Raw genomic sequence first — 13,050 nt, 5'->3', positions numbered from 1 at the left:
AGGCAGAGGTGGGGTCTGAGCTCCTAGATGCAAATGCACTCCAAACAAAGATGGCACTGGGGGGCACCCCTTTGCTTTGTAGCATGCCAGCCTCCCAGTTGATATAATATTTAAACGTGAATCCTTAGGTAGCCAAAACAGCCCCATCCACCCAGAAGAGGGGGGTTAGGGGAACCTCCAGATTTGCAAAAGTCTATATTTTAAAAAGTAAGAAAAACAAACCAAGAGGGGGGAACCCACATATTTCAATGAGGACTGAGCACGATCCATGGACATACAACGCTGAGGGTCTGTTTGGGGGGTGGGGGGAGGAACATGGAAAACCAGGGAGGAGAGTGGAACAATATCCTAGAAGACGGCATGGCTGACACCCTGAACAGGAGCTGTTTCCACTTCCGACTCACCTAAAGCCTACTGAAGGCGGTACAATGCTCCACGGCTTTTCTAGCACGTGATTTTTTTTTAAAAGGGAGGATGTAAGGTTTTAAGAAGCAAGAACTGAGCAGGAACAGTGAGATTCAGGCACGTCTCATGGGCAAAACCAAAAATAGTCAACAGAAGGTGAGAAAATGTATAGCTTACTGGCAAAGGAAGATATATTTAATACAGAAGTTAATATCAGAGCAAACAGCATTGTTATATCCATTTAAAGCCACTCATAACCACGTTTCCTTCAACTGCCAATGAAAAGGTGTTGATATTTTCCCTGCCTTCCCCTCAAATTAGTCAAGAGCTGTTTTTATTCTAATACAGAGCCAGGTATCCAGCTCTCTTTCCTCTCCCAAGCCCAATCTGTTCTAACACGTCTCCTTTGGGGAGTTTCCCTGTTTCCTAGTGACACGAAATACAATTACTCACTTTGTGAGCTGATGCACAGGTCAGCTTTATTCACAGAAGCCGTCACCTTTCCCCCAAGTTCTTCAATGGCAGACTTGATTTCGTCCTTGTTCTTTGACAATTTCCCAAGGATCAAAATCTTCATGCTACTTAATGGTTGATCTGTTTAGTCAAATGCAAAGCTCATGATGAATAGATCATAAGGGGAAAAGGGAGGAGAGAGGGATAAAACCAGAAGAGAGACAAAACTGTGTACGCATTCAAAATAAAGATGTTACACCAAGATAATCCAATTTATATGCCAAGAAAGTGTATGATTTGTTTAGCATGCACAGATACAGGAATGGCAAAGTGCTTGACATCTCATAAAACCCTATATGGCTTGGGACCAGGCTACCTGAAAGACTATCTTCTCCCATATGAGCCTGTCTGGGCCTTCTTTCAAGACCACCGCCTTCAGAAGCACGTTTGGTGGTGACACGAGAGAGGGCCTTCTTGGTGACTGCTCCCAGGCTGTGGAGCTCCCTCTCTACTGTCCTTCCACTGGCAGACAAAGACCCTTTTATTCAAACTGGCTTTTGGCATGTGAGTCTGTTGGGTTGGGTGCTGTTTTTATTCGGTCACTGCTGTGTTTTTATTGTATATTAATGCATTATTTTATTGTTGTTTTAATCACGTTTTATTTATAATAAGCTGCCTTGAGTGCCATTTTTCTTGGTAGAAAGGCAGCATACAAATCAAGTCAATCAATCAATAAAAAAAATTAAATCTCAGACGTTGGACCCATACAGCTTCCAAGATTTTTGTAGGCACTGCCTGCTGCAATTTCAAACTTTATATTTGCATCATAAAGGACTAGAATCTTGGGTTTCTTTTTTTAACCTAAGATGCAGTTCTCAGGATCTTGAATTCTATGGCCATGACCATAATTGCACAAACTACAACCTATCAGAGTATCAGTCAACCAGTTTTGTCACATGCCACTTCACGGCACTAGATTTTTTAAAAATAAAGCTTCTATTTATCAAAGCTCCAGATGATTGCTATGTTTGGTTTCATGCTCTGACAGAACACAGGTAAGACCCCACTATCGAGCCTACTCTGTGGCGGTGAGGGTGGCAAAGAGGCAGTTCTTTTCCACCAGCATTGCATCTTCTCAGTGTTGCCTGGCGGAGCTTTTCCGAGTGGTTCGCGGCCTGTTACATTCTGGGCCAGGGAGAGAGACGGTGGAACCCTCGGTAGCACGCTGTGACGAGTTTGCGTGGCACTTTGAGGATAAAGTCACTCAGATTCGTCATGAACTGGACACCACGATTAATGCAGTTCCATTGGTAGAGGCGTTCAGAGCACCGTCTGGTCCAGTTTTATTGGATGAGTTTCAGTTACTGAGGCCTGAGGATGCGGACAAGGTGCTTGGCCAAGTTGGATCGACCACTTGTGTGCTTGAACCTTGCCCTTCATGGCTTATTAAATCAAACAAGGAGGGGTTGTCCGGCTGGGTCCAGGAGGTTGTAAATTCCTCCTTGAGAGAGGGAGTGGTGCCTGCCGCTTTAAAAGAGGCAGTAATTAGACCACTCCTGAAAAAGCCTAACCTGGACCCAGAGGATGTTAACAATTATAGGCCAGTGGCCAACATCCCCTTCCTGGGCAAGGTGCTTGAGCGGGTGGTTGTAGGACAGCTCCAGGCACTGTTGAATGAAACGGATTATCTAGATCCATTTCAATCGGGCTTCAGGCCTGGTTTTGGAACGGAAACTGCCTTGGTCGCCCTGTGGGATGACCTCTGCTGGGAGAGGGACAGGGGGAGTGCGACCCTGTTGATTCTCCTGGACCTCTCAGCGGCTTTCGATACCATTGACCATGGTATCCTTCTGGATAGGTTGTCTGGGTTGGGAGTTGGAGGCACTGCACTACAGTGGTTCCGCTCCTACTTGGATGGCTAATTCCAGAAGGTGGTGCTGGGGGATTATTGCTCTGTGCCATGGCAATTGTGCCATGGGGTTCCACAGGGCTCTATTCTATCCCCCATGCTGTTTAACATCTACATGAAACCGCTGGGGGAGGTTATCCGGAGGTGTGGGCTGAGGTGCCATCAATATGCGGATGACACCCAGCTCTACCTCTCTTTCTCATCAAAACCAGGTGAGGCAGTGGCTGTTCTGAACCAGTGCCTGGGCACGGTAATGGACTGGATGAGGGCCAATAAACTGAAACTCAATCCAGACAAGACGGAGGTACTGTTAGTGGGTGGTTCGTCTGCCCGGCTAGGTGATATTCAACCTGTTCTGGAGGGGGTTGCACTCCCCCTAAAGGATCAGGTTTGTAGTTTGGGGGTGCTCTTGGATCCAGAACTGTCACTTGAGGCACAGGTGAACTCAGTGGCACGGAGCACTTTTTATCAGCTTAGGCTGGTATACCAACTACGCCCTTATCTGGACAGAGATAGCCTAGCTACAGTTATCCATGCTCTGATAACTTCTCGTCTGGATTACTGCAATGCGTTATACGTGGGGCTGCCTTTGAAAACGGTCCGGAAACTTCAGCTGGTCCAAAATAGGGCAGCAAGATTGTTAACAGGGACTGGCCTGCGAGCTCATATTACGCCAGTACTTTTCCAGCTGCACTGGCTGCCAGTCCATTTCCGGGCCTGATTCAAAGTGCTGGTGTTAACATTCAAAGCCCTTAACGGCTTGGGGCCAGGTTACCTGAAGGATCACCTCCTCCCATATGTGCCTGCCCGGACCTTAAGATCATCGTCAGCGGCCCTTCTCCGTGAGCCCCTGCCAAAGGAAGTGAGGCGGGTGGCTACTAGGAGGAGGGCTTTTTCTGTTGTGGCACCCCGCCTCTGGAATGAGCTCCCTAGTGAGGTTCGCCTGGCGCCTACATTGTACTCTTTTCGGCGCCAGGTGAAGACCTTTTTATTTTCCCAGGCATTTTAGCTTTCTAAATTTTTATCTTTGCTGTTTTAAATCTGTATTTTAAACTCCTGTACTGCTGCTAGGTTTTACTGTGGTTGTATTGTTATATTGTGGTTTTAATGTTCTATATATTTTAAATTGTTTTATTGTGTGTTGGTTGGTTTTAGTTTTTGTGAACCGCCCAGAGAGCTTCAGCTATTGGGCGGTATAGAAATGAAATAAATAAATAAATAAGGTATTTTTCTTGTACAAAGAGGGGGGAAATCACAGTAGCTTATTTTGATCGCACAAACCAGGTCATTGAGAACATTGTTGCAGTTTTTTTAAATATTTCCCTTGAGAACATGCCCCCCCAGTAGAGTCGCTTATTTAAACTGCAACGTGTGCAGGGCACGATTTCCATAATCCCTGCCCAGGCACAGCAGTGCAAGGCACAGCAATAGATAACCCATAGGGTTATTTAGTGGAGGGCTGTTTCCCCCTCTAACAAACCATGCCACCCAGGTTTGGATGATACAAGCCACGTCTGGGCAGTGATTATGGAAATCACGCTCTGCACGCACCTGGCACACACTGTGATTTAAATAAGCCACCATGGCTTAAATAAATGAGCCATGGTGGCTTATTTTGATAATGCAAACCGGCCCAGTGTGTTACAATGCAGCTAAAACATTCACAATATTACTTTATGCATAGTAAATATGATTTTGTTCATGCAATTAGTAGGGTGTATGCAGGTTTACAGAGCCTTGTGTGGTGCAGAGGTAGTCAAGACTGGGGAAGGCAATGGCAAACCACCCCACTACAGTCTGCCATGAAAACGCCAGCGCAAGCGGCGTCCCTCTAGGGGTCAGTAATGACCCAGTGCTTGCACAGGAGGAACCTTTCCTTTCCATGCAGGTTTGTCCATAATTTACCTAACTGGAGAAGCACTAATTAGATGAGAATACATGGCTTATTCCACTTCATTGATCACTGCCTTGTTGTGGCGAAGGGGCTTGCGTAACTCAGTGAGGCCATAAGCTATGCCATGCAGGGCCACCCAAGATGGACAGGTCATGGTGGAAGAGTTTTGACAAAATGTGGTCCACTGGAGAAGGAAATGGCAACCCACTCCAGTATTCTTGCCAAGAAAACCCCATGGAACGTATCACAAGGCTAAAAGAGATGACACCGGAAGATGAGCCCCTCAGGTCGGAAGGTGTCCAATATACTACTGGGGAAGAGCAGAGAGAATTTCCAAGTAACGCCAGAAAGAGTGAAGCGGCTGGGCCAAAGCTGAAAGGACATTCAGCTATGGATGTGTCTGGTGGTGAAAAGAAAGTCCGATGCTGTAAAGAACAATATTGTTTAGGGACCTGGAATGTCAGATCAATGAATCAAGGTAAGCTAGAGGTGGTCAAATGTGAGATGGCAAGATTGAACATCGACATATTGGGAATCAGCGAACTAAAATGGACAAGCATGGGTGAATTTAATTCAGGTGACCATTATATCTACTACTGTGGGCAAGAATCCCTTAGAAGAAATGGAGTAGCACTCATAGTCAACAAAAGGGTGGGAAAAGCAGTACTGGGGTACAATCCCAAAAACAATAGAATGATCTCAGTACGAATCCAAGGCAAACCATTCAACATCACAGTAATTCAAGTCTATGCCCCAACCACGGATGCCGAAGAAGCTGAGGTTGATCGGTTCTATGAAGACCTACAACACCTTCTAGAACTAACATCAAAAAAAGATGTCCTTTTCATCATAGGGGATTGGAATGCTAAAGAAGGAAGTCAAGAAATAACCGGGATAACAGGCAAGCATGGCCTTGGTATACACTCTTTTCCAACAGCACAAGAGGCGATCTACACATGGACATCACCAGATGGTCAGTATCGAAATCAGATTGATTATGTACTTTGCAGCCAAAGATGGAGAAGCTCTATACAGTCAGTCAAAACAAGACCTGGAGCTGACTGTGGCTCAGATCACGAGCTGCTTCTTGCAAAATTTCAGCTTAAATTGAAGAACGTAGGGAAAACCACTAAACCATTCAGGTATGACCTAAATCATATCCCTTATGAATATACAGTGGAGGTGACGAATAGATTTAAGGGATTAGACCTGATAGACAGAGTGCCTGAGGAACTACGGACGGAAGTCCATAACATTGTTCAGGAGGCAGCAACGAAATCCATCCCAAAGAAAAAGAAATGCAAGAAAGCCAAGTGGCTGTCTGATGAGGCTTTACAAGTAGCTGAGGAAAGAAGGGAAGCGAAAAGCAAGGGAGAAAGGGGAAGATATACCCAACTGAATGCAGATTTCCAGAGAATAGCAAGGACAGACAAGAAGGCCTTCTTAAATGAACAATGCAAAGAAATCGAGGAAAACAACAGAATGGGAAAGACTAGAGATCTCCTCAAGAAAATTGAAGATCTCAAGGGAACGTTTTGTGCAAAGATGGGCATGATAAAGGACAAAGAAGGCAGGGACCTAACAGAAGCAGATGAGATTAAGAAGAGGTGGAAAGAATACACAGAAGAACTATACAGGAAAGATCTGAATGTCCCTGATAGCCATGATAGTGCGGTCAATGAACTTGAGCCGGACATCCTCGAGAGTGAAGTCAAATGGGCCTTAGGAAGCATTAGTAACAACAAAGCTAGCGGAGATGACAGTATTCCAGCTGAGCTATTTAAGATCCTAAAAGATGATGCTGTTAAAGGGCTGAACTCAATATGCCAACAAATTTGGAACATTCAACAATGGCTGCAAGACTGGAAAAGGTCAGTTTACATTCCAATTCCAAAGAAGGGCAACGCCAAAGAGTGTTCAAACTACCGTACAACTGCGCTCATTTCACATGCCAGCAAGGTGATGCTCAAAATCTTACAAGCTAGGCTTCAGCAGTATGTGAACCGAGAACTACCGGAAGTACAAGCTGGGTTTCGAAGAGGCAGAGGAACTAGAGATCAAATTGCCAACATTCGCTGCATCATGGAGAAAGCAAGAGAATTCCAGAAAAACGTCTATTTCTGCTTCACTGACTACGCTAAAGCCTTTGATTGTGTGGATCACAACAAACTGGCAAATTCTTAAAGAGATGGGAGTACCAGACCACCTTACCTGTCTCCTGAGAAACCTGTACGAGGGTCAAGAAGCAACAGTAAGAACCAGACATGGAACAACTAATTGGTTCAAAATTGGGAAAGGAGTATGACAAGGCTGTATATTGTTGCCCTGCTTATTTAATTTATATGCAGAGTACATCATGAGAAACGCCGGGCTGGATGAATCAGAGGTCAGAATTAAGATTGCCGGGAGAATTCTCAACAACCTCAGATACGCAGACGATACCACCCAAATGGCAGAAAGCGAAGAGGATCTAAAGAGCCTCTTGTTGAGGGTGAAAGTGGAGAGTGCAAAAGCTGGTTTGAAACTCAACATTAAAAAAACGAAGATCATGGCATCTGGCCCCATCACTTCCTGGCATATAGAAGGGGAAGAAATGGAAGCTGTGACAGAGTTTACTTTCTTGGGCTCCAAGATCACCGCAGACGGTGACTGTAGCCATGAAATTAAAAGACGCTTGCTCCTTGGGAGGAAAGCTATGGCAAACCTAGACAGCATAGTAAGAAGCAGACACATCACCTTGCTGACAAAGGTCCGCAGAATCAAAGCTATGGTTTTCCCAGTAGTAACGTATGGCTGTGAGAGCTGGACTATAAGGAAGGCCGGGCGCCAAAGAATTGATGCTTTCGAACTGTGGTGCTGGAGAAGACTCTTACGAGTCCCCTGGACTGCAAGGAGGTCAAATCAGTCAATCCTAAAGGAAATCAACCTTGACTGCTCATTGGAAGGACAGATACTGGAGTTGAAGCTCAAATATTTTGGCCACCTAATGCGAAGAGAAAACTCTCTGGAAAAGACCCTGATGCTGGGAAAGACTGAAGGCAAAAGGAGAAGGGGACGGCAGAGGATGAGATGGCTAGATAGAATCACTGATGCAACGAATATGGACTTGAGCACACTCCGGGAGAGAGCGCAGGACAGGAAGGCCTGGTGTGCTATGGTCCATGGGGTCACGAAGAGTCGGACACGACTGAACACCACATGGCTTATTATTCCACAACAAGCCAGTAGGTGGCAGTAGAGGACCGCAAAATGCTAATTTCTTCAGTTCTGCCTGTGCCCTTCTCACCATCCGATGGGGATAAACCTCCTGAGAACATGACTAGACAAGACACCATTGGCCATGTTTCATACACAGGAGGGGGTTTGGGGGAGAAAGAGGATCAGTAAGTTCTAATTCAAAATTGTTTGATCTTCTGATAAATAACTCTTTTCACTAAGTAGAAAGGTGAAAATTGAGCAAAACTGCGCAAAATGGCATGTTTTCTTCCATCAAATCAATTTCTTTTTAGTATGAACATTGGATTGCAGGCCATTTACCTGCCGGAGCAGCTGAATTCCCTGTAATAGGAGCAGAAATGACTGGAGGAGGTGCTGAGTTTGTTGAGGCAGCCTCTGGAGGGAACGCTCTATCCTGCCTTTTAAATTTGAATTTCTTTAGATATGTGATTTCTTTGAACGCCTGTGTTGCAACAGCATACAAAAGAAAAGTTAACACAAAAGATTAGAAATCCCAAGGCTAACACAGAGATACAAGGTGAGATGCTAGATTCAGAGAATATTAATATTTACTATTCAGAAGGTTTCTTTCCATCAGGGGTCAGTAGAAGGTAGATAGGGACCTGCTGGCAGATCTGAGTGATTTAAAGTAGATCTCCAAGGGTTTCTGATGCCAAATAGTTTACAAATTTCAAGTAAAACTGCAACTAAAAAAAAGGAAAATCTCTGCCACAGCTGACCCTGCACGAATCGTGTTTTTCTCAGCCCTGGTTGATGGATGGATGGAGGAAGACATGCGAGAATTCCCCCGTTTCTTTGGCCTTCCTTCCATCAAAGCCATTGCTGCAGGTGGAGTGGGTGGTGAGCGGGGGGGGGGGGGGGAGTAGCCAGCCCAGTTTTCTGTGTTTGGCCCTAACCTATTTTCACTGGGCTGGGGGTGAGAGGGCAAGAAGAAGGGACCAGGGTGCCAAGCAGTAATGGGAGAGAAGCTGGGGAGAGTGGGCTGCTAAGTGTATTGGGTGGGGAGGTTTTGTAGAGGAAGGGGGTGAAGCCAAAAGAGGTGGAAGAGGGCAGTGGCAGAAGGAAAGTAATGGCTGGAAGGACTAGAACAGCCTTCCCCAAGCGGGTGTCCTCCAGATGTGTTGGACTGCAACTCCCATCATTCCCAGCCAGCATGGCCAATGCTGGCTGGAAATGATGGGAGTTGCAGTCCAACACATCTGGAGGACATCTGCTTGGGGAAGCCTGGGCTAGAGCTTCCCTTCTCCCAAAATATGCCCCCCCCATCCACTCATGCAATTAAATACACCTTTGCCTCATTCAATAATAAACAGGAGATAAACATGCCGCACTCCCTACCTTGGGGGTGACCCACTCTTTCCTATTGGGGGTCTGTGTCTTGGCAACACATTTCGTCCAAGCCGTGATGTCCCCCGTGCAGTAGTAGGCGTCGCTCCTGAACACAAACTGCCCCTTGCACTCCTCGCAAGGCAACAGTGCTCCAAAGGCCATCCCGTCAGCAACACGGTCCAAGATCTAAAGTGACGAAACACACAAAAAAGAGAGTCATGCCCATTTGTGGCACGGTATGAAGCCAGACATTCACGGAGCCACAGATGTTCAAGCCTCTTGCAACCTTGTGCTGTAACAAGGGCGGGGAGCCTCCAGCCAGTGGGCCAAATCCAGCCATTCCCCAGATGGTCACACCCCCTTCTCCCTTTCCGCCAATTATTTGGGGGGTTCCCAGCTTTTGAACGGTGTTTGCCGCTTTCTAGAAGGCTGAAATCCTTCTCCCGAGTCTTATATACATGCAGTTTAGCTTTAAGCTAAAACATGCTGGTATTTTGGGTGTTCTGGCCCTATTCCTTTTGCCTTTGGCCCCGCCCAGTACTGGAACGTGACTGCTGAGAGCTTCTCCGAAACTGAATCTGCCCCTGAGGCTAGGAGGGGTTCCCCCACAACCACTGCCCCACCCCTGCAGTAAGATGACCGGGATGCATCTCTTTCTAGGTTTGGGACTCATGAGAAAGAGGAAGTGAACAGGGTTCAGGATTGTGCCTTTACACTCCCTCTCACTCTCTCTCTCTCATTTTAAAGACCGCTGCCTCCAATGCAGTGAAGCACACACGAATGAGAGGGAAGAATCAAGCCACTGCCCACGCAGTACACTGTTGCAGTGGAAATGTGTCTACATGGGTCTTAGCATCTCCTGGCAAATTCTGTATGCTCATGATTCAAAATCCTCTTCATCTGGACAGTGGGATAGAACCAGCACCCCACTGAGCCAATGTTTCCAGCTTTCCAGAGAATTTCCAATTACAAGAGCTTTGGATCATTTCCAACTGGTCTGCCATCAGAAGAAGAATCAAATGGTGAAGTGCGACATCTTGTTGTCAAAGAGCTGGATGCGCCCGATCTTGTCTGATCTCGGAAGCTAAGCAGGGTCAGTCCTGGTTAGTACTTGGATGGGAGACTGCCTGGGAATCAGGCTTCCTACATTGAGCAGGGGGTTGGACGCGATGGTCTTGTAGGCCCCTTCCAACCCTATGATTCTCGCTCAACTGCATCAGCACTTTATATTCTAAGAACCGTAATAGACCCTAAATTTTCCACAATGGTTTGACATGTGAGAGATCAGTTTACCAGCAACAGGCTGTCTTTTGATCATACACTGCTCCCCATTACGCTTTACCTGGTTTCATATCCCATCCCCAGGCACAATTACATCTATGCTGAATCAGAGGCTGACTACTTGAACCGGAAAGGCAGAATGATATTAAAACTTCAATACCTGAGGGTGCAAGCCATATTGCTTGAGGTTACGACACAGTAGGCTTTCACTGCAGAAATGTACATGTCATTGGGCAGTATCCTACATTGCCACTGAGACTCCGCAGAACCGTCTACTGGTGCAACAGTTCCTGAAATAACTGCAGAAGCGAGCGGAAATGCGCACTTCCAGAATGGGACAGGTCAGTGGAGCTCCTGCAGCTCCATTCTGGGAATGAGTGTTGCCATTCATTTCTGGTTGTTTCAGGAACCACCAGTTCCTGTTGCACTAGCGGTCGGTTCTGGTACCTAGCACACAGGCAGCGTAGGATAGTGCCCGTTATCATTTATCTAAGTTCAACTAAATATGCACTGAGCATTAACACTTGGAAAAAGTGAACACAGTCAAAATGTCAACTAGAACAGGGTCCAACTCACAGCAGATTCCCCAGAAGGAACTCCCTGTTTGTTGGCTATGAGGAGCTCTTTCAGGTCATTGGTGGAACAGGCTTTCTTCAACTCATCTTTGATGTTCCAAATCAATTCTGTCTGATCCTGTAGATGCAAAATAGCGGAGCTGAGATTTCCTTCTTAACGGAACCATTCAACAACAGTACACGCAAGCAACATGCTGAGCAACGTGACCCCCTTAGAGGCAACATAGTATACCTCTGCTTTCTGGGTATGTAAGATGTTACCTTATATATGGTGAAGATGGAAAACAGAGATACATGAGACAAGGTCAGCTATGTGAATTACACACTGTGAGCAAAGATTATAACAAGAATACCTCGCTCCAAAGGCCTTACTCCTAATCAAACAGTAAGGCTGTGCCTGGACTGTCTCACTTCAGACCGTGGTTGGGAGCTCACATTATTAAATGCTCCTCTCTTTATAAAAATGCTGCCGCATCAGTCAAGCAGATGTTGGGGAGAAGGGCTCTAGCTTAGCAAACCAGTACGTCAGAGAGATGCCATCTCCATGCCATGAGACCAACAAGCAGTCTGAAATGGTATAACCCAGACTCCAGTCTCAATGAGAACTAGGTCTAGGTCACAAGGAAAACAGCCCACTGGCAACTGTTCCTATGTGATCCCCACTGCTATGACCAAAATAAAAAAGGATATTTGTCAAAGGTTTGTGCTAAGAACAAACTCAGTGAGAGCCAGTTCTTACAGTGACCTGGTTCGCATGATCTAAACAGCCCACCGTAGCTTATTTAAATCACAGTGGGCTGCAGTGCATGCTGGTGGTCATTTTGAATATTCAACACCTGGCCACAGCTTGTTGTGTCATGTGAACTTGGGGACTGTGGATTATGTGAGGATTAAACAACCCACACATAACCCATGGTCTGTTGCTGGGTTATGTGAGGATTGTTTAAACAGGGTGGGCTATTCTTATTGTACAAACCGGCCCAATGTGTTTTCATAACCCAATCAGATCACACACATATCAAGTCCATTATAAATGCATACATATCAGCACTTCTCCCTCTAAGATAAAAAGAGCAAAAATTAGGAGAGATCTGCTTGATGGACATCTAATAGGAAAATAGGATGACTTATACGAAGGGCAAGGAACCTTTTTTTGGTCTGGGGGCTGGATTGTCCACCGAACTAGTCTAGCAGGTAGGATGGCATCAAGGGGGTAGAGCTAGAGGTGCCCCACTGTGTTGTGACATAAACATATTATTGTCACAATTAACAAAACGTGCCCCATTTTTTTACTCTCAAATTTGTATCGGATTCCATAATTAGCATCTGTAATATTATACTCACGGCTCAATCTGATTTTCTCTTCTAAGGTGTTGGGGTTCTAAGTTGCTATGCTTATAAAGGCTTGCCCAGTTATCTTTCTTTTAAAAAGGAACCAAAAAGCGAGAATACATTAACCTTTCCATATTCCCTCTACACAGCCTTGCCTCTTGGAGAATAGAACAAAGTCTGGCTTATGATTCTGGCTATCAGGACAGCAACAAGCCAGAGACCTTGATTTAGATGTAACACTAAACAAACCATAGATGGAGTTTCCCTGGTTTGTTGAGCCGCTCCCACTGGTAGGAACTGCCAGGAGCAATCAAGCAGCAAGCACCAGCAGACTTGCTCATTCATTATAACCCATAATGTCCCACTGCTTTTGAATTCTCCCCTACAAGGACCTCTATGAGACTTGTTGGTCACAAACAAACAAACCTTCAGCAGCTTCTCCTGCTTGGACTGTTTTTCTTTCTCCTTTTTGGGTTTCTTTTTTGAGATCACATTGGCATCCACCTCATCTCCTTTTCTCTTTCTGAAAGAGAAAGAAAACATATACTAAGAAGAGTTACGCAAAGTTATGTCATTGCATTTCCTAGATCTCGAATGGTTTCACTTTATAATCAACTGAATACTCAGCACAAGCT

General features: G+C 45.7%; 1 protein-coding gene across 1 annotated transcript in view; it reads right to left on the bottom strand.

Annotated features, from left to right (window-relative positions):
- PARP1 (poly(ADP-ribose) polymerase 1) overlaps window positions 1-13,050 on the bottom strand; it is a 73,597-nt gene that overhangs the window by 42,845 nt on the left and 17,702 nt on the right. The window contains exons 5-9 of the mRNA XM_084828644.1: window positions 12,842-12,938; window positions 11,085-11,201; window positions 9,237-9,413; window positions 8,199-8,340; window positions 859-999 (exon numbers count right to left, since the gene is read on the bottom strand). Of these exons, the coding sequence (XP_084684770.1) occupies window positions 859-999; window positions 8,199-8,340; window positions 9,237-9,413; window positions 11,085-11,201; window positions 12,842-12,938 (674 nt within the window). The remainder of the gene's footprint in view (window positions 1-858; window positions 1,000-8,198; window positions 8,341-9,236; window positions 9,414-11,084; window positions 11,202-12,841; window positions 12,939-13,050) is intronic.

Source organism: Heloderma suspectum, chromosome 1, assembly GCF_057233095.1.
Source record: "Heloderma suspectum isolate Gila_16-S chromosome 1, 16-S_ref, whole genome shotgun sequence".
Classification (NCBI taxonomy): Eukaryota; Metazoa; Chordata; class Lepidosauria; order Squamata; family Helodermatidae; genus Heloderma; species Heloderma suspectum.
Note: the sequence above shows the minus strand (reverse complement) of the source record. Positions and strands in the feature narration are given on the sequence as shown.